Source organism: Pleurodeles waltl, chromosome 1_2 (genome assembly GCF_031143425.1).
Source record: "Pleurodeles waltl isolate 20211129_DDA chromosome 1_2, aPleWal1.hap1.20221129, whole genome shotgun sequence".
NCBI classification, from domain to species: Eukaryota; Metazoa; Chordata; class Amphibia; order Caudata; family Salamandridae; genus Pleurodeles; species Pleurodeles waltl.
In genome coordinates this window covers 1,295,544,511-1,295,570,224 of record NC_090437.1, presented here as the reverse complement: position 1 = coordinate 1,295,570,224, position 25,714 = coordinate 1,295,544,511, and the positions used below count along the sequence as shown (strand labels likewise).

At 42.8% G+C, this 25,714-nt stretch overlaps 1 protein-coding gene across 2 annotated transcripts in view; it reads right to left on the bottom strand.

The window, feature by feature from the left end:
• Nucleotides 1-25,714, bottom strand: part of SIGLEC1 (sialic acid binding Ig like lectin 1) — a 278,498-nt gene that overhangs the window by 168,741 nt on the left and 84,043 nt on the right. For both annotated transcript variants that reach the window (XM_069205241.1, XM_069205252.1), the window contains 3 exons: nucleotides 23,610-23,879; nucleotides 5,022-5,276; nucleotides 1,298-1,597 (listed from right to left, as the gene is read on the bottom strand). In XM_069205241.1, coding sequence (XP_069061342.1) covers nucleotides 1,298-1,597; nucleotides 5,022-5,276; nucleotides 23,610-23,879 — 825 coding nt within the window. The remainder of the gene's footprint in view (nucleotides 1-1,297; nucleotides 1,598-5,021; nucleotides 5,277-23,609; nucleotides 23,880-25,714) is intronic.

The following is a 25,714-nucleotide window of genomic DNA, read 5'->3' as shown; positions in this document are numbered from 1 at the left end:
GGTTAGCATGATTGCTTCATTATTTAGCATTACGTCTAGAGAGGTATGGAATCCACTTAAATGAGAAACAATAGACAACAACATCACAAACGCACAGTTTTCCTACAAGTTTCATAATTCTACAGGACAAAATGTGTTTGCAATAGCCTCATAATCCTTATATTATGCAATATTCTCACAATCCCCATAATAAGGGATTTCCTCATAATCCTCATATTATGCAATAGCCCCCTAATCCTCATTATATGCTATATCCTCATAATCCTCATATTATGCAATAACTTCATAATCCTCATAAAATGTAATATACTCCTAAACCTCATAATATAAATATCCTCCTAATCCTCATAATATGGAATATCCTACTAATCTTCATAACATGTAATATCCTCATAATCCTCATAATATGTGATATACTCATAATATGGGATAGCCTCATAATCCTCATTTTATGCAGTATGTGTCTAATCCTCATAATATGAAATATCCACATAATCCTCATTATCTGCGATATCTTCATAATCCTCATAATATGCAATATCCTCCTAATCATGATTCTCATGGTTTTATGAGGCAATGAGACCCAGGGCCTGATTTAGAGTTTGGCGGAGGGGTTACTCCTTCAGAACAGATATCCCATCCTCCTAAATATATATCCCATTCTATCCTATCAGGGTAGCTAGCACTAGAAAATGCAACAATGTAGTGTCTCGGAGGCAGGTGAAGGAGGTTTGCTGGTTAAGCATTGGCTATTGATTTGTGACTACAGATTTCATTAACTTCTGACTACACTTCTAGTCTCTGACTCCCCCTTCTAACTCCACTTTCATTAGGTACAGACTCTACTGCTGAATTAATATTACAAGATACCCTGCTATGTTATTTTCTAATTACTAGTGTTTTTTTAGTTTGTTCAACACCAAAAATTTGACTATTTATACTAAAAATCAATGCATCGTGATCGGTTGCGATCCATCAGCGTCAACAACTTTTTTTTATGCCTGCATCTACTTTTGGTCCCATACTAATCCGGCTCTTAGAGAGATGTGTGGGGCTAATTGTTTAATTGAGTGCAGCAGAAAAGTTTTTAAGATGTACAGTGGCCTTGAAATCTCTAGGATTCCTTTCAGATTCATTTTGCCTCAGAGGTAGATTAAAACCCTAAAAAATAGCATTGATGGTGCTCACTGAACAGCCAGTAAATTCTCTTTTGTGGCTTATTTTGCTAAATTTTTTTGACAAACAAGACATCACAGTGTGATTGAAAAAAACAAAAAAACTGAAAATATGTCCTTACTTTCCACTCTGAAATTCCTAGAGGTTGTGGAGTTGCCATAGACATTTTTAGCGCAGCAAACGTATGTTCCTTCGTCATCCAACACCACGCCCCTGATCTCCAACTTCAAAGAGTTGCGCGAGGACGAGACAGTGAGCCGCTGGTTGGGTGCCCCATGGGAGCTGGTGGTAGCGATGACTTTACCATTCCTCTCCAGCGCTAGTTCTGCAGCGGGCTCGCTGTCGACGGTGCAGTGAACAATTGCCAACTTTCCTTCTTGAGTCTCTAAGAAGGAGGTCAAAACTGGCATCCTTGGAGGATCTGCAGGGTCAAACAACATAGAAAGAGATCAGTTACATTGTCTTGTTGTTTTGATCTCTGTTCTGCATCCAGTCTTTTAGTGGCCTTCTTGTTTTGTGAGATTCTGTAGGACTAATCTAAGAATAGCTTGTGTAAGTCTTTTTAGTATTGAAGCTCTTTAATTCAAGATTTAGGGGGTCATCATGAACTCGGCGGGAAAACCCTGCCGAGTTCGGAGCTGGCGGTCAACAAAATACTAGTGTGTAAAAGGCCCAGGAGCATTGAAGAACTTAATTAAGTAAAGTGGAAAACAATAACATGACAGAGTAGGAAGTAATGATGAACTGATGTGTACAGCAGACCCAGCGCTGAGGTGTGCAAGAAAATAAGTAACCCTGTCATGACCAAATATGGACATCAAAGGATTTAAGGAGTTCTACTACGGGAGGAAAGTTACTATGTAAATGTTTAGTCAACTCCCTATGTTGGGACATGCTCAGGATGTGATGTGCGCCATATTGATCAAGAGAAAGTTCACTTTAGAGGATAAAAATGATGTTATGACTTGTTTTGGAGGTAGTATAATGTTCCTTAGTGGGAGGGGGGCACGTCCAGTAAATGACTGATTTGTGAAATTTGCCCTCCAATCAATTGGAAGCCAGCCTAGGGAGTGTAAAATGCATATTTAACATTAGCAATAAATGATGGCGAACAACCAAGGAATTCAATCGAATCAATCTAGCCCTGATTCTGTTGTCAGCTTAGTTTTAAGCACATAGAATATGAGGTGATGAAGTGTCAGCCAAGATGAAAGTGTTGAAGCAGCTAAAATCGCGTCTTCTTCAAGTAAATCCTGGTGGGATCCGCGTACTGGTGGTAGGAAATCCCAGAATCAGCCTTTGTTCTAAGTGATGGTCTTCACAAGCGAGAGATCTCTCGGTTGGAGCACCCACAAGAGAGGTACAAAGGGGTGCAAGCATTCTGCACGTGACTATCAACAGCCACAGCGGACAGTGATCAGGAAGGGAGACAATACACTCTGAAAGCAGGGACTGCAGTCCCACTCTTCATTAAGGCCAGCTATAGGGCAGTGCAACTGGTGCAGCCGCAAGTGGCCATGAGCTGGGGGGGAGTGCTGTTTTAGAAATAAAGTATGTGTTTAAAAGCACCTGCTGCAGAGGTCCTTTTGTGTCCAGTAGTTTCAGGAACAAAACATATGTCAAGATAACTCTGCTGATTAATGTTCCTGCTGGAGAGAGATTGGAGTTTTGTCCAGGGGCAGTTTTGACTGGTAAAGTAAATGCAGAGAACTTATGTGCCTGCTGCAAATAATGTGTACCATACAGACCACAGAGCTGTATTGTATGTGGCTAACTCAGTGGATTACTGCTTTTGTCACAGAGATGATTTCGATACTTGAAGTTCATAAGTTACAATCCTAATATAGCACAGTGAGCTGTGAACTGTCAAAGAGCTGCATGCAAACTGCAAGGTATAGATTAGAACATTATGTTTTCCCCAGTCTTTTATTACCCCGATGCTGCGAAAAAGGGTTTGTTTCAGTAGAAATGCATTGTTATTAGTAAAGCCAACCCCAGTGGTACATTTACATCTTGATTTTGTGCTTCTCCAGACCAAATACTATTATTAAGATAAATTGCCTTCTATTATAGATGATATGTGATTTCTACAACTTGTAATCCTCATTCTCTTATGTAACATTTCCAATAGACTGATTAACACATGTTTGACATGTTTGTCTGTATAATGTGCATGTGATGTAAAGTGCCCCGATACCCTACGATGGCGTGAGAAGCGGTATAAAACAAATGAAATGCATGTGAGAGAGGAGGCTATGGAGAGATGAGTGTCCCTGCTGGAGGGTGGTAGTGAGGGACTCCGTGGAGAAAGAGGTCCTCGGGAAGGGTGCAAAAAACAACGGTCGCTATGGGTGCCACAAGAGCTAAAGCCGGCCCAGCTCTTCAACCCCTACCAAATACCAAGCTGCAGTTTTCAGGAAGTCTAATCAGCACCCCTCTGAATCAAAAGGACCTCATCGAATTTCTAAGGTGAAGCCTGTCTCCTCTTTCATCACTTCCTTGTTTGGGTTCCCACTCTGCAGTCTCGGGAATGTATTGAAGACACTTCCACTGTCTGGGAAGGAACTCTCATCTCTGTCGTCTGCACATGAACAGTCCAGGAGTTTCCAAAATGAAACCTGCAGGCCTGTGTCACTTTGTTTCACTCAGACACCCACATATATATGGAACACAGAGACCCCACATAGCATATTCATGCCCATTCTCTTGTGATCAAGGATCCAAGCTTGTCTGTAGCAGTGTAAGATTATAAACGTGGGCCAGTTGGCCTCCAATTCCATGGCATGGGTGAAAGGGCTGGTCACACTAAGAATTCCAAATAAACAGTATGCTGTCACCTCCACGCTACATGCATGGACCTGTGACAGGGACAGTAGTCCTCTGCCACCACCATTTGGTGTGCCCCTCCAGCTCCAGGAGGTCAGATTAGCATGAGGTTGAGGCCAAAATCGCAAAACCAAGGGGCGCATTTATAGGCCCCTAGCGCAACAGGAGCGTAATTGTTAGTGACGCTCCTTTGGCGCTAAGCACAGCGCTGTATTTACAAGGTGGCGTTAAGCCACTTTGTGTGGCTTAACGTCACCTTGCAAATACAGCCCCTTCCCACACAGCACTGTGCGTGGAACGAGCGTGCAATGGGTGTTGCTGTGGGCGTGCCACAGCAACACCCATTGCATTTTGACACTGCCACAGATTTATGAAATCTCGTAAACCTGAGGCAGCGCCAAAATCTAACACCACCCCCAGGGGTGGCTTTAGCAGGGCGCAACCAGGAGGAATACTTTTATGCCTCCTTGTTTTTTGCTTTTTCTATGCGTGCTGCATTCTGCCGCACGCATAGAAAAAGCAAAATGCCAGAAATTATTGTTCATGTGCGGGAAGGTGTCCCTTCCTGCACATAATCAATAATTTGAAAATAACGCTTTGGCACTTCTGTGTGTGCTGCATTCTACAGCAAACACAGAAGTGCCAAAGTGCCATTAGGGATTGTTTATGTGCAGGAAGGGACAGCTTCCCGCACACAAACAATCACACCCCTCAACGCAGACATCCTTGCACGATGGTGCAAGGATGCCTGCATTGGCGGCTAAGTATAGCACCAGCACAGGCGGAAACGCAGGGGTGCGCCTTATTCCCTTAAATGCGGTGTATCCCTGCGTTTCTAAAGTGACACAGCACGGCGCTGCCAATTTTGGCACAGCTTTTCTGTAAATCTGGCCCAAAGATGCCAGATATTGCAGTTGGACACTCAGGTCAGGATACATGACTGTACACCATGCAGAGAATCTTCCTGTATGCTATTTGATTATGACCTGCCGTTGCAAAAGGTATGTTTATAAACTTACAAACCACTGTGATTGCGATGGGAGGCGAGGTATCACTGCCTTTGTCATTCTGCACTTTGCAGGCATAATAGCCAGTGTCACTGCTGAGTGCCTCGTGGAATAGCAACACTCTGGCGGGGCCTTCCTTCAGCCAAATGTTATTCTTGTACCAACTATAGGTGATCTTTTCTGGTTCTCCACCAGGAACGTCACAGGTCAGAGTGGCTGTTTCCTTTTCACGAATCTCCGAAGATGGTGACACCAAGACTCTTGCCGCTGTGAGAGAGGAAAAACATAGTGAACTGATATACGTGAGTCTTTAATTTTAAAAAATGTTGGGACCATGTTGTTTCAAAATATACATAATTTAACATTTCTTTGCCGCATAGTTCATCAGTCTTGGCGCAGAGTTCCGGTATTGGCACATAATTCTGGTACTTATGTGTATAATGCATCAGCGCTTTGAGACCCTCACGGGTGAGTAGTGCACTTTACAAATTCCTTGATTGATTGATTGATTGATTTTCATGTTTTATATATACCATTTAAAAGTGCAATCCTTAATGCAAGGGATAGCACCTGGCCAAAGGAAAAACAATATTAAAACCATAGCATCTGTTAGTGATACCCACAATAATCTGCTATGAATTAATTACAACTCTGCTTTGCAATACACAGTAGCAATGAAGCACAAAACACTTTAGACAAGATTAAACTGCGAACAGATCACAGCAGCATTGATATAACCGTGAGGTGGAGAGCTCTACACACATACGTATGCATTTTTGTAGGAAATATGAGAGGGAGCAGCAGTGGTTGGGAAACTGGTGCTATCTATTACTAAATGGGAGGGATATTGGGACATTTAAATAGGAGGTTAGGGAGGGAAATGCTGATACAAACACACACTCAGAAAAGAGAAACATCATTGCTTTTCACAAACTTCACTTCTAAAATTGCCACAGACCTAAACGTGTCAAAACAGGCTGATTTGTACTCCCGTTTGATCTTGGAGTAAGTCATGCACCACACAATGCCAATGATTGGTATTGCAACACCCTTCCATAGAAAATATTGGGAAGACAAATAACACTCTATATAAGCTAACGTGGAATAAATTACATTTAAGTTAATTAATTTACAAATTTAAATAAATTAGTTAATACACATTTAGGGCCTGATTTAAGAAAAGTGGAGCTGCATCCACTGGAGCGCCACTCTTCGTGTGCCCCTTAGCACCCCCCTAACACCACCATGTGTGCGCTTTATTTAATATACGGCACACAATGGCAGTAGTTAGGGAACTAGCGTAAAAATGTTTAATGCTTTGCAGGATTAGCAAAGCATATTGAGGCCCATTATAAATAATGGTGTGCCTCCTTTTAACGCCTGCTCTGTGCAGGCATTCGAAATGGCGCACAAAATTGTGCAACAAAATCTTTTCAATTTCTTTTGCGCCATTTTTTGGGCCCCCCTAATGGGGGAATTCCCCCCCTTGAACACATTATGCCTGGCGCAGGCATAATGTGGCGCAAGGGGTTACAAAGTGGTGCAATGCATAAATCTGGTTTGGCAATTTTGGCCTTGTTGGGCTACATTAGCATAATAAAAAGTTATGCTAATGTGGCGCAAGGAGGTGCTGGGCTTAACTTAACTAGTTAATGCATTGCAACATTCCATATTAGCTAGTTCTGAGTTAATACTTAGTTTAATGTAATTTACATTTATATTTTGCATTAAAATATTTAAAATAATTTTTAAAATAATAATAAACTTTAATAAGAATATTAGTCATTACTTCACAGTTCAGTACTTGATGATGCCATACATCACGTTCATTGCATTGGGACTGCCTTTCTATCATACAATTTTACACCTGCAGTGCTGTATTATTTTTAAACACTAATAATGAAATTTATGTGAATCTTTATATGTTTAAATATATAAACATATGGGGTGTCCTTATGACCCCGGCGGTAGGTGATAATGTGGTGGTAGTACCGCCAACAGGCTGCCGGTACATACCGCCACATTATGACATCTGCCAATTTATCATTCCTACTGCCATGGCGGTAGAAGCCACCGGGCTGGAGATAACAATCTCCAGCCCGGCAGCTGCTATAGTACCGCCGGTGGCATTTTGAGTCAGCCTACCATCATGGTTTTCCATGGCGGTAGGTCCTACCAGTGACAGGGAATTCCTTCCCTGTCACTGGTAGGTGGCTCACCCATCCCCCCAAACATTTCCCAGACACCCCCCACACCCCCTCCATCCACACTCTCCCCCTTCCGATCCCCCACCCCCCCCATACACACACACCCACAGACACGCACCACTCATACACCGACTCACTCACACTGGCATACACGCATTTATACACGCATACATCTAGTCATGCTCGCACACATCCGTACACACATTCACACTGACATCTTATACGTATTCACATTTCCATACTTACACGCATTCACACACATGCATACACCCACGCAAACAACACTACACACAGACGCATTCATGCACACACTCACACATTCATGCACACAACCCCACACACACACACACACACACAAAACACCCCCACCCCTCTCCCCTATCGGAAGCCCAACTTACCTTCATCCAGCTGGTCTTCCGTCAGGGAACGGGACGAGGCGCTGCTACTGCCAGCAGCACCCGTCAGCAGAACACCGCCAGGCTGTATCATATGTCATGATACGGCTGACGGCGGTCTGCTGACGTGGCGGTGCTGGTGGTAGCAGTGCCACCTTACCACCATCTGCCAGTACGGCCACGGCTGGATTTCCACCCTTCTTGTGGTGGAAGTCTGGCTGTGGACATAATCTGGCGGACAGATGGTAGCCACGGTGACGGTCTTTTGGCAGCCGTCAACGGGGTGGTAGGTGGTTTATACCGCCAATGTCATAATGTGCAACATATTCTTTAAAAATGTATGTGTCTATACTTATATATTACATTTTAATTTAACATACATTTAAATGCTAACATATTTTTGTATATATTTATTTTTTCTTTTAAATTATATTAATATTAATTCATTTATTTAATTAATGTCATAAATGTATGTCTATTTCATTCAATATCAATTTATTTTATATTGCTCCTTACTAAAGCTTTGCACCAGCTTGCACTATTCCTGAGCGCCAGCCGGGCACCATATTTATTTAATGGTGCAAGTCGGCATAAAGGGAGGGTTAGCGTAAAATTAAATGATGTTAGCTTGGTGGGGGTGGCGGTATGGGAGAAGGGGGTTTTTGCACCTAAAAATGACATTAGGCAGGTTACAGCCTAGCGTAATTTTCTGATGCAAAACCATCCATACCACATGACTCCTGTCTTAGAAAAGACAGGAGTCATGCCCACCACCCCAGTGGCCAGCACAGGGGACCAGTGTCACCTGGGCATGGCCATTGCACCCTGTGCCATGTAAGGGGACCTATTTCAGGGCCCCCAATGGCACTTTAAAAAATAAAATTAAATACTTACCTGTACTTACCTATACTTACCTGGGATGGGGTCCCCCATCCGCCGCTGTCCCTCTGGTGTGGATAGGGGTGTCCCTGGGGCCTGGGAAGGGCACCTATTGGCTTATTCCATGGTGTTCTACCATGGAAATAGGCCCACAGGTCTCCTAACGCCGGCCCTGACCCAGGGGTTAAATAGTGGTGCAAAACAAGCTTTGCACCATTATTTGACCCCTCTGGATAAATATGGTGCTAAGGCCATAAAGTCATTTTTTTGCACGGAAACGCCTACCTTGCATCTCATTGACGCAATGTAGGTTTCCACGTACAAAAAATGACTTTAACTCCATAACTTTGGCACTAAACAAGTCTAGCACCAAAGTATATATATGGAGTTAGTTTTGCACTGAATTTGTGTAAAAAAAAAATGATGCAAATTCAGCGCAAAACAAGTATAAATATGCCCCTTAGTTTTTTTTTTCAGTTTCTTCACCAGGAAGAAGTCGCAAGTCGGATCCGTCCTCCCTGGATCCATCTTCAGATACGTGTCGCAGGAGACCTCAGTGAAGAATTCTACCTTCGGACTTAGACGATTTTTCGTGATGGAAATCATAGTCCGGGCCGAACTTGAAATTGAAGCCAACCTACATGGAGCCCTCTTCGGATACGGTGCACGGGAAGCCTTGGTCAACTTTTTACGTTCGGACTTTGTCACTTTTTTGGAGCTTTTTCTCTCCAACATTAGAAGACCCTCCAAAGCTAGCCGATTTCGAGTCAACATCATTGGATTCCCTTTCCACAAGCCCCATTGAAATCCTGGAAATCTGGGGCTCCAGAGATTTTCAGCAGGACGAACCTACAAGTCAGGGGGGGTCGCGGTTGACGTAAGCCGGCTTGACTCATGACATTGGGTTGGTCCACTTCTGGAGCTTTTTTCCAAACGTTCTCCAATCTTCACCAAACTTCTGGATCTTCTTCTGAAAGTCTTTGAAGATCCTTTAGGAGTCCACAACTCACCCCAAGGTTCCAGAAGCTCTGAGTTGCTCCTTGAGGGTTAGGACTTTAAATCTCAAAATGCAAAATGGTCAGCTCCTCAGTATCTTCAGGGCTTGATGCAGGGGACTCTGGTCAACTATTTTTTACCTGTAGCAAACAGGGAGTCCCTTCTTGAAGCAGGTGAAGACAGACAAAGTCCTTTTAGTGGTGAAGCCCAAGTGTGCTGCTGGTGCAGTCCTTCAGACCTCAGTGTCCAGGTGCAGGTCAGGGGTCCAGCAGGGCAGTCCTTCTTCTTCTTTGTCTTGTTCCTTGTAGGGATCTATGATGGGGTGCAGCTCTGCCAATGTTATCCTTGCTCCTGGGGTGGAAAGCAGGGGGGGCCTATTGAACAATCACGTACAAGCCACCACACTCTTGAGTGACTACTTCCTGGGAAGTGTGGCAAAAATCAATCCCAGTGAGCAACATTTTCCCAAAATCCAAGATGGTAAAAATTCAATCTCAGAGGTTAGGTCTGGCTGAGTCCATCCACTGGTGTGTCTATGTTTCCCTTGGCACACTCCTTTCCTCTCCTAATCTAATCAGGAGGCACCTGGTTGTCTGGGTTTGCAGGAAATGGAGGAGGTACAGATGCTGTCCCAAATGTCCTTCGCTCCTTTGAAGACCAGTTTGGCTGCTCTCCCTCCATCCTGTTCTGCTGAGGCAGTTCTCCTCCCCAAGGCACTTCCTTTGTGTTCAGCCCAAGCCACTTCAAACCACATCAAGGCAGCACGGCCAGGCTGCCACAGGCTGGCCAATCAGCGAAGGGCACTACAGAGCTGAAACTGGTAACTTTTAGGAAGAGTTCTAAAAGCTCTTTTGAGGTGCAAGGTATATTAAATTCAACAGTGGCAAGTTGGTGGATTTATTATAACAATAATTTTGATACCAAGCTTGAAATATTTAGCTCCTTCTGAGGCTTTATTAATTTAAAATAAAGTCTCCCGATGTTAGCCAATGGAGCCCATTCATTACAATGGGGGGAAATGAATTTAGCTATTTTTCCCTCACCAGGGCTTATAAAACATCTTTTATAAAGTTCCTACTTATAGTTACACTGCCCCAAACCCTGGTGGAACCTAGGGCACACCTTAGGGGTCACTTCTATGTAAAAAAAATAAGGTAGATTGAGGCTTTGGAAGTACTTTTAATTCCAAAGTCGAATTTGGGGTAAATGTAACTTAAAAGTAGCCAGCAAGGCAGGCCTGCTTTTAAAATGACACTGGGCACCACAACAGTACACCTATGGGGGTACTACCTATGCTGGGGTCTCTAAACCTACATGCCCTACCATATACTAGGGACCTATAGGTGGGCTGGCACAGCAAAATAGTTAGCCTGACTTGCATATGTAATTTTAATTAAAGCACAGGCCCAGGGCACCATCAGAGTCCGGAAAACACCAGCATGAGTGAAAAATGGGGGCAAAAAGTTAGGGGGCTTCTGCATTCAGCCCAGTTTCCTCACACACATATATATACAAATTATATTCACTGTTCACAGAAAAACCAAAAGTTAAAGCAATGTTATAGTTTGAGGAAAATGTCAGTTAAAATGTAACATTTTGAACTCTACAAACTGCTTAAATTCACCAGTTAGTTATCTGAAGACACTACAACTCATGCCCCTTCCATGCGCATTGATGTCATCAGTTATGTAATTTCAGATGTCATTAGTGATGATATCAATGATGTCATAGAGCATTTCATAAGTGATGTAATATGTGAGGTCATAAACCGTGGAAGGAGAGGTAGCTTTATAGACGCTGCCATTTCACGACGCAAAGAGACTTTGGCACAGTGTTTGAGTGAACTTACGTTCAAAAATAACATTTTTTGCTTGCAAAAAGTTGAACAGCAATGCTGTTTGCACTCCATTTTATGTTGTGACCACCTGTTGAACAAAAAATGAATCTGCTACTGAGAGCAAAAACATAAACAACAGGTCATTGTATTATGGTTATATCTTCAGTAGTTAATTTCAGGACTGCACTTTGGCAGGCATGAGTTGGTAGGGAAGGAGCAGAAGAACAAGGATGAAAGGGATGGAATTGGAAGGGACGGAAGATCAAGGAGATGGTCTTAGCTGAGAATGGGGGGTGGCATTGTGGCAAAGCCATGTGGGGGAAAACAGAGTGCCGGAAGTTACATGGTGGATTCGTGTCCTGGGTAGAAAGGCTGAGATGATTGGTTTCTTTGGTTTCTCAGATAGTGAGGGGGCTTGGAATGCAGGACTTCATGGTTCGCACAGGCTGTGGGACTCATGCATCTGGCAAGGATAGACAACTGTTGGATGGAGAGTAGGACAGGAGTGATGTGATTGAAAAGCTTGAAGCCAGGTATAAAGCAAGCTGTTTCTTCTGAGACCCCTTTGAGAGGAGCTAGGCTGAGGCCGGTCGGCAGCAAGTTTCCGAAGTACAGTCTGGGCACAAAGTGCAAGCCTGCCTCTTGAGTCAGGCTGCTGCACAGGGGAGCTGCCCCAAAGAGGCCTGGAATGGAATGGCAGTAAATGTACCATACCTCATAGAGCTTTCTTAATATTGCCATGAACAGTGTGAATTCCCCTATGAAGATTTGGTCATGTGATGACTGACCAGAGCCAAGGTGAAACTTAAGCGGTTGTCTATCTACAGAGAGAATACTGACCATTGAGATTGTTTGATGAAGAAGCGCCCCCAAACCTGCTTGCCAGTTCAAGATTGAGCACCCATTCAGCATTTTCAGCGTTGGCTTCTGGGTTGGAGACACTGATGCAGAAGGCTGACCCATTGACTGAGGATGTCTGGGAGAAAGTCTTCGGTAGTGGGGTCTCGCTTTTGATCAGCAACACTTGCTATGGAGACCGGTGTGGTCAGATCAATAGCCCGGGACACCCATGGTGATGCTGCATTGTGGTTGGGGCTGTGGAGTGACTACAACTCTAGAGATGCTAAAGCACATATGGCACTCATGAAATTAGATGAACTGGAGCATTGTTCACAAAGAGGGAACATTCAAGTGAGAGATATGCAGGTGGCTGATTGAGGCTTCGATTTCAAGGCCTTTGTGGCAGGGCTGTTTAGTTCTCTTCTGGAAGAGGACCACAAGAAGGTGAGTCTAGACAGCTACAATACAAAAGGTACACAGAACCAGACATGTACTCACAAGGGTTCATCACCTTTCTCAAAAAGAGGAGGCCACGAAAGCAGTTCATGCACTGGAAGAGGTGACATTTCAGAGGTTCACATGCACTTTTTCAAGACATATTCTTGGCTTCCCTTAGTGGCACCTTGAATTTAGTCCTATCATCAACAGAGTCGGGAAAGATGGAATTGGATACAGGTAGTCATTTAATTTACAAATAGCATTTGAACAGAATGACAAATTGTATTACTCCATAAACAGATTTGAGGCAAACAAATCGATACAGGAGATGAAGCGAAGTCTTGGGACACATATTCAGGTCCCTAAGATGTTACAAGCTCCAGGGGCTAGAAGATACTGAATACATAGTGGTGCAGAGAGATGAGACAGGGAGGCACTAGGATCAGCAATACTGAGGATGGCTAGTTGAATGATCAGAAACCTCTTGTTCCTCCAAGGGTCCCGAATTAGGATGGTCTTTGCTTATTAACAGATAAATGTGTTGTATCACAGCTCAACATATCAGCAGAATGTCTTTGACAGTGGCCTGTTTATGTCTAATTGACAAACAAATATGACTCCACAAATGCTTGTTTGTTCAAAGGATTTTGTGTGATGCAGGGTGGGAAATTAAATTCATCATCCAGGTTTGCCAAATTGATAGTTGCTGGACTTTCTCACTCAACTATGTAGGGGTTTGGGAATATCACTTAACTCCTTCCACACAGTGGAATTTTTTTTAGTCCTGTTTCTTATGTTAATTATGATATGAGGAGTCGGTATAATGCTATCTGAAATTAAGTGTGGTGTGGATGGCTAGTGAAACAGAAATGAGCTCTACAACACGAGGTGTGTGTTAGAGCAACTACCCTGGGCCGAAGAGGTTTGTTTCACTCAATAGGATGCAGAAACTTTGAAAATATCCAGGGAGTAGCTTGGTCAGTAAGATTGAGTGGGTGTGAACTTTAGATTTCCCGACATTAACGCTGGCATATCTTGTGAAAATACATTATATAAGAAGCAGGACATGAGAAGGGCTTAAGGGGTGGTGAGTATTGTTAGGAGTACTTAAAACACAATGGGGCATATTTATACTCCGTTTGCGCCGAATTTGCGTCGTTTTTTTCGACGCAAATTCAACGCAAAACTAACTCCATATTTATACTTTGGCGTTAGACGCGTCTAGCGCCAAAGTTCATGGAGTTAGCGTAATTTTCTTGCGTGAACACCTTCCTTGCGTTAATGATATGCAAGGTAGGCGTTCCCGTCTTAAAAAATGACTCCGATGCTATTGCGTCGGATTTATACTCCCGGGCAAAAATGACGCCCGGGAGTGGGCGGGTCTAAAAAACCTGCATTTGCGCCGGATTTTAGCGCCTGGGTCAGGGCAGGCGTTAAGGGACCTGTGGGCTCAGAATGAGCCCAGAGGTGCCCTCCCCTGCCCCCAGGGACACCCCCTGCCACCCTTGCCCACCCCAGGAGGACACCCAAGGATGGAGGGACCCACCCCAGGGACATTAAGGTAAGTCCAGGTAAGTATTTTTTTTCATTTTTTTTTGTGGCATAGGGGGGCCTGATTTGTGCCCCCCTACATGCCACTATGCCCAATGCCCAGGGGACAGAAGTCCCCTGGGCATGGCCATTGGGCAAGGGGGCATGACTCCTGTCTTTGCTAAGACAGGAGTCATTTCAATGGGGGATGGGCGTCGGAAAAAAATGGCGCAAATCGGGTTAAGACGATTTTTTTGCCTCAGCCTGACTTGCCCCATTTTTGGACGCCCAAACGCAATTTTTCCCTACGCCGGCGCTGCCTGGTGTACGTGTTTTTTTTTCACGCACACCAGGCAGCGCCGGTCGGCTAACGCCGGCTAACGCCATTCAATAAATACGTCGCCCGCATGGCGCTTCAGAATGGCGTTAGCCGGCGCTAATTTTTTTGGCGCAAAACTGTGTTAGCGCAGTTTTGCGTCAAAAAGTATAAATATGGGCCAATGGGGCATACTTATACTCTGTTTGCGCCGGAATTGCGTTGTTTTTTTTTACGCAATTCCGACGCAAAACTAACTCCATATTTATACTTTGGCGTTAGACGCGTCTAGCGCCAAAGTCCATGGAGTTTGCGTCATTTTTTAGCGTGGACACCTACTTTGCGTTAATGACATGCAAGGTAGGTGTTCCCGTCTAAAAAATTGACTCCGAGGCATGTGCGTCGTATTTACACTCCCGGGCAAAATTCACGCCCGGGAGTGGGCGGGTCAAAAAAAATGACGTACGGCCGCTTTTGCGCCGTTTTTTAGCACCTGCAAAAGGCAGGCATAAGGGACCTGTGGGCTCTGAAGGAGCCCAGAGGTGCCCTCCCATGCCCCCAGGGACACCCCCTGTCACCCTTGCCCACCCCAGGAGGACACCCAAGGCTGGAGGGACCCATCCCAGGGACATTTAGGTAAGTTCAGGTAAGTCATTTTTTTTTTTTTTTTGTGGCACAGGGGGGCCTGATTTGTGCCCCCCTACATGCCACTATGCCCAATGACCATGCCCAGGGGACAGAAGTCCCCTGGGCATGGCCATTGGGCAAGGGGGCATGACTCCTGTCTTTGCTAAGACAGGAGTCATTTCTATGGGGGTTGGGAGTGAAAAAAAATGACGCAAATCGGGTTGAGGCGAAAACTTTGCCTCAACCTGACTTGCCCCATTTTTTGACGCCCAAGCCCCATATCCCCCTACGCCGGCGCTGCCTGGTGTACGTCGTTTTTTTCCACGCACACCTGGCAGCGCCGGCGGCTAACGCCGGCTAACGTCATTGATTAAATACGGCGCACGCATGGCGCTTCAGAATGGCGTTAGCCGGCGCTCATTTTTTTGACGCAAAACTGCGTTAGCCCAGTTTTGCGTCAAAAAGTATAAATATGGGCCAATATTTTTCAAACCAAAAATATTTTTTATGACCTTCAAAAAGAAGATAAGAGCGTGTGTATGTTGAGTGTGTGCTCTAACTTCTTACTAGATGCAGTTTTTTTCAGGAAACACGCCTCCTCTCATCTGTCGAACTCAACATGAGATCCCTTGGAAGTTCTATTGTTTTTCACTACTGTATTGAAAACAGCAGGGGTGAAAATGTTCCTTCACTGGGCCTTATGTTTTCAGATTGCAGACTGGAAGGAAGACAAGGAGGGGAGCTTTCTGATGGCCAGTGACCGTCTGAAGGTAACCCCCACCCACCTCACCCTCCAACGTCTTCTTCATATGCACCATATTTGGGTCAAGGTGTCTTTCTCCTTGAATTTTAACACAAGCTTTCATTTATTGAAGATTGGAAACAAAAGACAGTTTGTTTGTTTGCTGTACTCTGCTGATCAAGTCCACAGTAATGACCAGAAGGAACACATACAGAAGGCTTGTGTGTTTGAGTTTTGCTGCAGACGAGCTGAGGTATTGGAAGGGTCAATAGCAGAAGATGATTTTCTGTTTGTGATAAGTTCACTCAAAGTAAACAAGCTGCTTGGACCAGATGTCTATCTTGAATATTTTTATAAGACCTCAAACTTCCTTGGCTGGGTTTGAAAGGGAGCAATAAACTCACAGTTATATAAGAAAGGTGTGTCTATTGGTCAAGAAGAAAAGCAAAAACATCCAGCAGTGTAGATCTTGTTGGAGTTTGAAAAGGCTTTATTGGACAGGGTGTTTCTCTTGCAAATAATGAATACAGGTGGTGTCAGCACCCCCTTTTATTACAATGGCATTGGCCAATTATAAAATTCCCACAGTGTATATTTTTCAAATGTCCAGACTTCAAGACCTTTCAGTCTTAGGAGACAAGACAAAGGTGTCCTGTGTAGCCACTTTTTGTTTGCTTTAAGCTTTGACTCAACTAGCTTGTCTCAATAGAAAATCAGATACATTTCTGGGAATTGCACTAAAAGCCCACCAGTTGTCCATATCTGTGGACAACATCATACTCACTCTTAAAGGGGCAGATACGGCCATACCTTAATTATCAATCACTTACATTTATTTGAAAAAGAAGCCAGCTTTAAAATCAATATCTTAAATATTATGTTGGCTCAAGAGGAAGAGACTAGACTTGGACAATTATTTCCACTCCACTGGGTAACACAGAATATATTTAGAGGTTGAAATAGCAGGAAACAGTGAACATTTCAGCCCTTTACAAGGCTAACCATTTTAGCAGAGATAGGTAGTGATCTGAAGAAATTGCCACCTCTCTTTCTCATGCAGATGGGAAGGATAGACACTGTAAAAATAAATGCATTCCCTTGGATATTATATCTGCTGGAAGCTCTTGCAGTAAAAGTGAACACAAGATTTTAATGGGCTCCAACAAGCTGTTACACAATTTGTTTGGAAGGGCAATAAGCCAAGAGTGCCAATGAGACTCATAAAGAAACTGAAGTCAAAGGGGGTAAGGCTTTAAAAGATTTTCATCTATGCAATGCTCCGCCTTAATTGAGACTGATAGCGGAAAAATCCAATAGGAAAACAGACAAGCTTTGGACACACATGGTGCCTTGTGTCCCCTATTGGTAGGAAACGAGGCTTAGATCATAAATTCCATACCACAGCACTCAAACACAGGCAAACCTGAGGATTTAGGACAAATTGGCGCACATGCATAAATGAGAGCAAATACTATGTTGTTAGGGTTCCACTTGGAAATAGGAATAGGTCTGATGATGAGGCAGTCATAAGGCACCATAGGTACAAACAAGGAGATTTACTACAACTTTCTTTATTATTGGTTCTCCACCCATTCCAAATTACACCATATGCATTACACAGCTGATCCCAGGTGTTGAAGAGGGTGTAATCAGAAAGGAGATAATTTGCAGACACATTGGAGATGACCCAGAGTTGCCTTTATTGGTAAAGAAGTGCAGAGTGCCATTTAAAATACAATCGGATACCCAACATCACACAGTCCTGGGTCAGTTTTATTGAGGTTGGATCTACTGGGCCCAAGTGAACCCACAAAGGGGGACACAATTTTAACCTGGTAATATCTAAAGGCAGCAAAATCTGCCATTGCCTTTATATGGAGGAAGAATGCCCCTGCGGTGATACAGTGGTACTGGAGATTATGGGACATTTTAGGCCTGGTAAGTGTATTGAGCAATGGAAAGAGGGGAAGGTTTGGGGACTCTAGTAGGCTGTGTGTCCAGAGGATTATTGGGCTTAATGTGCCCACCAAATGTGAGGGCATTTGGGCTGTCTTCACACATACTTGCTGAGTCTAAGAGGGTGAGGGCTAGTCCTTTGGAAGATGAATACAGGTGTTCTTTACAGTCATGAATCTTCTTGGTTTTCAACAACTTCTACACCAGCATTTCCCAAACTTTAGGATGCGACCCACTGGCATGTCGTGAACCATATTTAGTGGGTCGTAAAAGTCCAAGCAATTAATAAAGATGCTTTTAAATTATGTACATATCATGTGACATTCGCTGCACTTTAAAGACAGAGGTCAAATGACAGGCTTCTGAGAAATTGCTGATTATTTTTTTAACATGGTGATTGTATTTACAAACTCCTCTCAGAAAAATAAAATTATAGAGAAATAATGTGACGTTCTTGCTTGGGTACCGGGATTGTGAAAGGAAAGTCTGTGGGACGTCATTTTTCTGTAACACACAACAAAATTTAAATACTTATAAATGAACAGTACATATTCAGCAGTTTGGAAAGCAAAAAGAATCACATAATTTTGTACTTCGGATTTGTGATGCAAACAACATTTTTGATAGGATCAAAACAAATCAAGACACTTTACTTGGTGATGCACAAATGATAAATATTCACTGAAACCCGATTTTCACACATTATCATTTGTGTGCATTAGAATCAATAAAATGATATGCCTTTGCGGACTTAAGGCCTGATTTACAGTTTGGCGAAGGGTTACTCTGTCACAACAGTGATGGATATCCCGTCTGCCGAAACGTAAATCCCATTGTATCCTGTGGGATTTATATTTCAGGGGATGGGATATCCGTCACCGATATGACGGGGTAACCCCCTCTGCCAAGCTCAAAATCAGGCCTTTAGTGGCCCTTTTAATGGAAAATGTGCTCCCTGCAAATGGCAGTGTGCTACAACACCAGACTTTAGTTGCTTTAAAAATCGCCCTCCTCATGTCCATTAAAGCTAGGTTTGTCATTCTGAAAATTGGGTTGTGGTTCGGAAACGTTTTCTACACACAGGTGGAAAGGATATAGTTGGATTCAGGCCTTAAGGTTTCCTTTAGGGGGTTGTAGGTGCTCCTTTGAGATATATATACAAGGAGGAAGACATTTTTAGAAACTATAAATGATTGTTGCTGCACTGATATACAACCCTCTATCGGGTTCACAATGTTGTTTCACAAAAAGTAATAAAGAGCCTGTGAAAAGCAGCTGCTTGGTGCTCTACTCACAAATCACAGCTTCAAATTTCACCAATACGCTGATACTTGAAAGTCTCCTCTGCTTCAGACTTCTAATGACTCACACGCTGCCTGCATATCATCCAGAGTAGCATGTCCAGAACCTACTCGAAGTATAACCCAACCGAGTACAGGGTTCCTGTTATAGTCCAAGAACAACAAACAAGAAACAGAACAAACCTGGCTCAAGTACATGAACCTTGAGGTTTTTGAACCCCAACTTTCACCGAATGCCAAGTCACTTGGATTCACTCTAGACACTAACCTCACCCGTGAAGAACACCACTAAAAAAAAAAAAAGTTGACCTAGTACCATCTTTCTCTTCCGAAACTGTTTCTTCCAGAAAATTACTTTATAACTGGTGTTTAAGCCCTGATACTCTTGCATCTAGATGGTGGTAGTGCTCTAATCAATGGCCTCGAGACAGGAAGACACCTTACATCCTACACGCCATAGCACGTCTCATCCAGAGCCTGAAGAAATATGATCACATCATACTCAACCTGAAGGAACCTCATTGGCTCCCCTTGCCAGCCCTCACCATCTTTAAAATCAGCTTCTTCATTTACAAAGCTGTCACAACCAGGACTCCCGCTTATCTTTCAGACAACCTCACCACCTCTGGTGGTTCTCAGCAACATAGCTTTACCCAAGACAACATCAGGATGGAGACTAAGGGGAGTAAAAAAGAAAAGAAGCACACAGCAGGAGGCCTTTTCTGTCTCTGCAACCAGGATCCGGAACAACATCCACGTATCCATCCGGACTGCCCAAACGCTCCTCCAATTTAGGAAAGAAATGAAGATGCAACTTTTCTAAAGAAGACTGTGTTATAATGCATCAACCGCCCAACACTCAGCTTCCTCTCCTATTACTCGCCAGCTCTAAGCCAACTCTAAGCTTGCCTTTGACCAGGTACAGTTCTCTACTGCTTTTAAGTTATGTTTTGCTATAGAATTACCATATGCATATAAACTATATCACATACCATAACATAACAAGGCATAAAATATCATAGCATAGCATAACATAACGTAACATAGCATAACATAACATAACATGGCATAAGATAACAGAACATAGCATAGTCTAACATAACATAACATAACAAGGCATAACATAACATAGCATAGCATAACATAACAGAACATATCATAATAAGGCATAACGTAACATAACATAACATAGCATAAACTAACATAACAAGGCATAACATAACAGAACATAACAAGGCATAACATAGCATAGCATAACATAGCGTAACATAGCATAACATTACATAACAAGGCATAACAAGGCATAGCATAACATAGCATAGCATAACATAACGTAACATAACATAACAAGGCATAACATGATTTAGCATAGCATAACATAACTTAGCATAGCGTAGCATAGCATAACACAACATAACATAACATATCATAACATAGCATAGCATAACATAACATAGCATAACATAGGGTAACATAGCATAACATAAAGTAACAAGGCATAACATAATTTAGCATAGCATAACATACCATAATTTAGCATAGCATAGCATGGCATAACACAGCATAACATAACATATCATAACATAGCATAACATAACATAGCAAGGAATACCATACCATAGCATAACATAGCCTAACATAACATAGCATAACACAACATAACTTAGCATAACATAACATACCATATCATAGCATAGCATGGCATAACATAACGTAACATAGCATAACATAACATAACATAGCATAGCATAATTTTTGGCAATGGCGTCAGCACCGTGGGCCAAAATGTGTCAGTGGAATATCCAACAATGACAGACCTTGCAGGAGCTTTGAGTAAGAAGCTTCATAAATGTGTATAATTCACACCAGGTAACACTACATTTACCCACGGGACCGTAATACACACAGTTCACCAGACAATATGAACTTTAAACATTTCTGACAAGGAATGAAAAAAACCATCCACTTTCCGTGGCACTTCCTCTCTGCTGTGTGTCTTCTTTTGGAGAGGGAATAGTGGAAAGAGATGGGAGGTGCTCCGCGCCCCCCTCCTTGAGGCACCAACTAAGAGATCCGTGTGAATGAATGAATGAATGAAGATAGGATTTAACATTCTGCTCCTGTGCCTTGTGTTTCCGAGCACTTCACTCAGGCTCAGCAACTTAACAAGCTCACATGGCGTGACTGTGAGACAACCACATCCTCTGACATACTCTCTCCAGGGACTGAAATCCACTGTTCAGTCCAGAGAACAGTGATGTGACGTCAGCAACAGAGTCACAAGAGACTGAGGAAGGTAGCACAACACAGCATCTGGGAACTTGTGAACTGCGGCTAAGAACGTAGGCCAGCTGCGGGCCCGAACACCTGTAGGATGTCCGCTTCCCACAGACAGCCCGATGACTCCCAGGGCATCTGTGGAGATGAGGGGAGGGGGGTAGTGCTTAATTTGTGCTTGTTGTTTCCGGGGCACCGGCACTCGTTTTTGCTGCGAGCAAAAGACACACATGGGAAAGACGGGCGAAGGGAAAAACGAAAAAGCGTCACAATGGGAGAAAGCAGAAAGCTGCAAGAGTGAGCTGGAGGGGCAGGGAGTGGCTGTAAATGGATTGAAGAGGCCGGAGATGGCTTCAGGATTGCGCTGCCTCAGTATTCCGTGTTCACACATTTGATTCCAGCAGCCACGTGTTTAAGAGGAGGGATTTGAGCACTGGCACTTTTTATTTACAAATTAATCACTGTGGGGGTGTATTCAATAGCTGCTACTGCTGGCGGGGGTGAGGGTAAGACGTTCCTGTGTGATAGCAAAGTGTCTTTTCAATGGATAAAACTATTTTACTGTGGGGAAAAAAAGATTCTAAAAAGTTATCAAGTTCATTTGCATTTGGAAACTTTCGCATGATGAAGTCTAGTTCTTACTCATGCGAAAGTGGGTTTATAAAAGTACTCCTTGGAAATCGGGAACACTCACAGCTTCACAGGCGTAGTCGTGGAATCCGCTGGGAATTTTGAAAAAGTCAAAAACTTGACTTAAAGTGCAGGGACAACACTAAATTCAGCTGTCTCTTGTTGCAAACAAAGGACATGGGCCCAGATGTGGTCATCTTTCATACAAGGCAGCAAGGGAAAAAGCAGAAATGCACCATATTTATTAACATGTGCCTCATTTCTGCTCACGCCTGCACGCTGCACACGTGTAGCATCCTAGCTCCAACTCAGGCGTCCTTGTGATATGGTGTAGGGTGCCTGCATTGTGGTCAGGATTGTTTTAGTGCAGGAAATGAGGCATTCTGTACAATAAACAATTCTTAGAGGCTTAGGGCCAGATGTATCAAGCGATTTTGCATTCGCAAACGGTGCGAATCATAAAATACGTCTGTGTGCGAATGCAAAAATGCCTTTCAGAATGTCTGAAAGGCATTCGCAGTGCAATTTTAAGGAATCGCTAAAATAGCGATTCCTTTTAGAGAATTTAGAGAATTGCAAATTGCGATTCTCTAAATAGGAAATCGCAAATAAAGATTCCTTATTTGCGCTTTCTTAAGCTCATGTATCAAGCATTTCCTAAATGCGAATTGGGCATTTAGGAAACGCAATTACCATTAACAAAAGTTTGGTGGTAACCATGTGCAAATTTAAAAAATGCATTTTAAGTGCATTTTTTAAATTGACATGTAGCGCACACATGCCCCTAAGGCATGTGTGTGATTCACATGTCTGTAAAAATATTTTTGGAGTGCAGCAGAGGGGGCCTTAGGCCCCCAGCACCCTGGGATTTGCATTTCCTAAATTGCAAATTCCTAACTGGAATTCGGAATTTAGGAAATGCAAAACCATTCGCAACAGGCCCATAAGTGCAAATGGGGTCGGATTCTCAATTTGCGATTTGGTAATAGCATTTGCGAATTTTAAGAAATTGCTATTACCGAATCGCAAAAATCGTACATAACATTTTGCATTTCTTAAATAGCGATTTCTTAAAATTTGCTATTTAAGAAATGCAATTTGTTTTTTTGATACATCTGGCCCTTAATCCTCTCTCTCTATGTGGTTGCAGAATCCAGCACACATGCAAAGAGAAAGAAATGAGAAGAAATAAAGTTATTTCTCCTAATTACACAGTCTCTGGCAGATGCACCTTTTTGTTGCAAACATAGGTTCACAGACCAAAGTAAATCTGAGTTTGTGTCAAAAACCATGGGTGGATGCACGGAAATGCACAGGCTCCACCAGGCATTTTACACCTCCCCAAAGCAAGCCGTGGACCGCCTTGTGTTACTTGTGTTAGGGAAATGTAATGCAAAGCCACGCACTTCAATTCAAGATCAGCGTGGCTTCGTAAATCCTGACGAACATTTTGCACTGTGGCCACAGCAAAAAGTGGCAGAACCAGGGTAGAAAATTTTAGGAAATCTGGGTCATAATCTTTTCCCAATCTTATTAACAATTAGTCGTCACTTTGGCTCTTTCAATTTCTGACTAACGAGTGATGTCAAAGGCAGTTAGAAAATAATAAAATTGAGCATACTAACTCACAGAAAACAGTCAAGGTTCTGGCTTGTGCCACTCCAGTTCCAATAGGATTCTTGACCTCACAGTGGTATTGTCCATGGTCGGAACGAGCCACACTCTGGATGGTCACAACCTGTTCCGTGCTGAAGGCTTCCCCATTCTCATCCTTGTACCACTTGTAGCCGGTAATGCCTGGATTGCTGCTGTTCACGTTGCACGCCATTGACGCGCTATCCCCTTCTTTAATGTTTACTGTATTTGGATTGATAACAACCTCTGTGCCCTTTGGTGCATCTGAGAATAAGAAAACCATAACAAAATAGTGTTAACAATCTTGAGTCTATTAGCACCTAGGCACCTTACACTTGTTACCAGCCGAGCTTTATAAAAATTATGTAAATAAGTAAATACATTTATAATTAAAAAATAAATAATATTACTAGCTAAAATACACAAAATTCCATTCATGTGAAACTCCTTATGCCATTAACCTCAAGTTACCTGAATGACAGGGGAATCAAGAGTGTGCCCCCTTTCACCCAGTGATGGTATTATAGGATTGACTCATTGTTTCATAGTTAGCCCCTCAGAAGTCTCCTATTTACGACTACAAGGCCTAGAGGTAAGAGAAAAGTGAAGAACTACAAAAAGTAAACCTGCTCTGTGATGTTGGTAGTTCCAGATTCTTATATGTAAGCTCAGAATGTCTATGTGTGTACTGCTTAGAATATGTATGCAATCATTTATGAAAAAGCCCAGCCACCAACACTAATCTGAATGGCATGGAAATATACTGAAAAACTCCATTTGTGTTATGAATGCAGTCAGCTTTTCGTTCTCAGAGTGCAAACACATCTGGCGATATGCTGAAGAAAGGTCTATAGAGGAAAAACACTCCATCCCGTTTGTCATGGTGAGCATTTTATTAATTCTTGGCAGGGGATATCTTTGACCCATTATATTATTATTAAGATCTCCAAGGTCAATGCACAATTGAATGAACTCTTTCATGCAACTCACTACAACTAAAGGAGCTATCCATTCTGCAACATCAATTGACTTTATATTTCCAGGCTTGAGAAGTTTGTCTATTTTCAGGTTCACCTCATCTTGAACAATTAAAGGTGCATTCTTCATCTTGTGTACCTTAAGTCTGGGACATTCCTACATTTTAATTCTGTGAATGCAACCTGTAAGAGCTCCAGTTTTCCCAGAACGCACACATTGAAATTATTTGAAAATTGTTTTGCCTGTACTTATGCTCTCCAACCATTAGCACTTGTTCAGGACTATTCAGATCGCACAATATGTCTGAAAAAACATGCTTTTTGAGATAAGTCTAAATTTGACTGGTCGAACCATTGCTAAAATGACATCATAAAAATTAAATCTGGTATTTGTTGAGCACGTGCCTTGCAAGGCTTTTACCCTTCCTTGAGGTGTATTGTGACCACAGGTGCAATTTGCAAAGTAATTGGAGCATTATTATCACAAAAAGAGCCGGATAGTAAAGAGGTGACAACTGCATTTGCATTGAGAGCTTTATTGCCTTCTGAGGAATGACACTTCATTATAGAAAAGGAAACTGGCTGTGGTTTGAGGTTTTCAATATTTTAGACACAGAATAGTTTCCTCTTATTGTACATAGTTTTGGGGGTTTGGCTCGTCATTTGTCATGCTTGTAGTTTCAGATTATTATCAGCATGCTTAGAATATCTCTGTTTGTGTTCTGATTAGAATATTTGTGCATGTGTTCTTCTTCTCTAATAGAATGTTTGCCTTTGAAATTGAGCCAGCAATGTTCCCGGAAACATGGAGTAAGGCTGAGGGAGCAGCAGGGCTGCAATAAAATACAGTGAACTTTCCTTACCTTGATGGGCAGTAGTTATAGTTTTTTTGAGTCTTCTTTCTGTTGCAGCCGTCATGACCCCTGAGACAAGCCAGAGGAAGTGTAATGCCGTGGTTCAAAGGAGCATGACAGGCAATTTAGCTGCTACCCCAAGTTTCCCCTAGTTGGCGGCCATTTCCTAAACCCCAGTGGAGGCTTGAAAACAAGTTTTCATCTTCATCTGTTGTAACTTTATTGCACTGGGCTATTTCAACATCTGGGGTGACCATCCTAAGTTGCC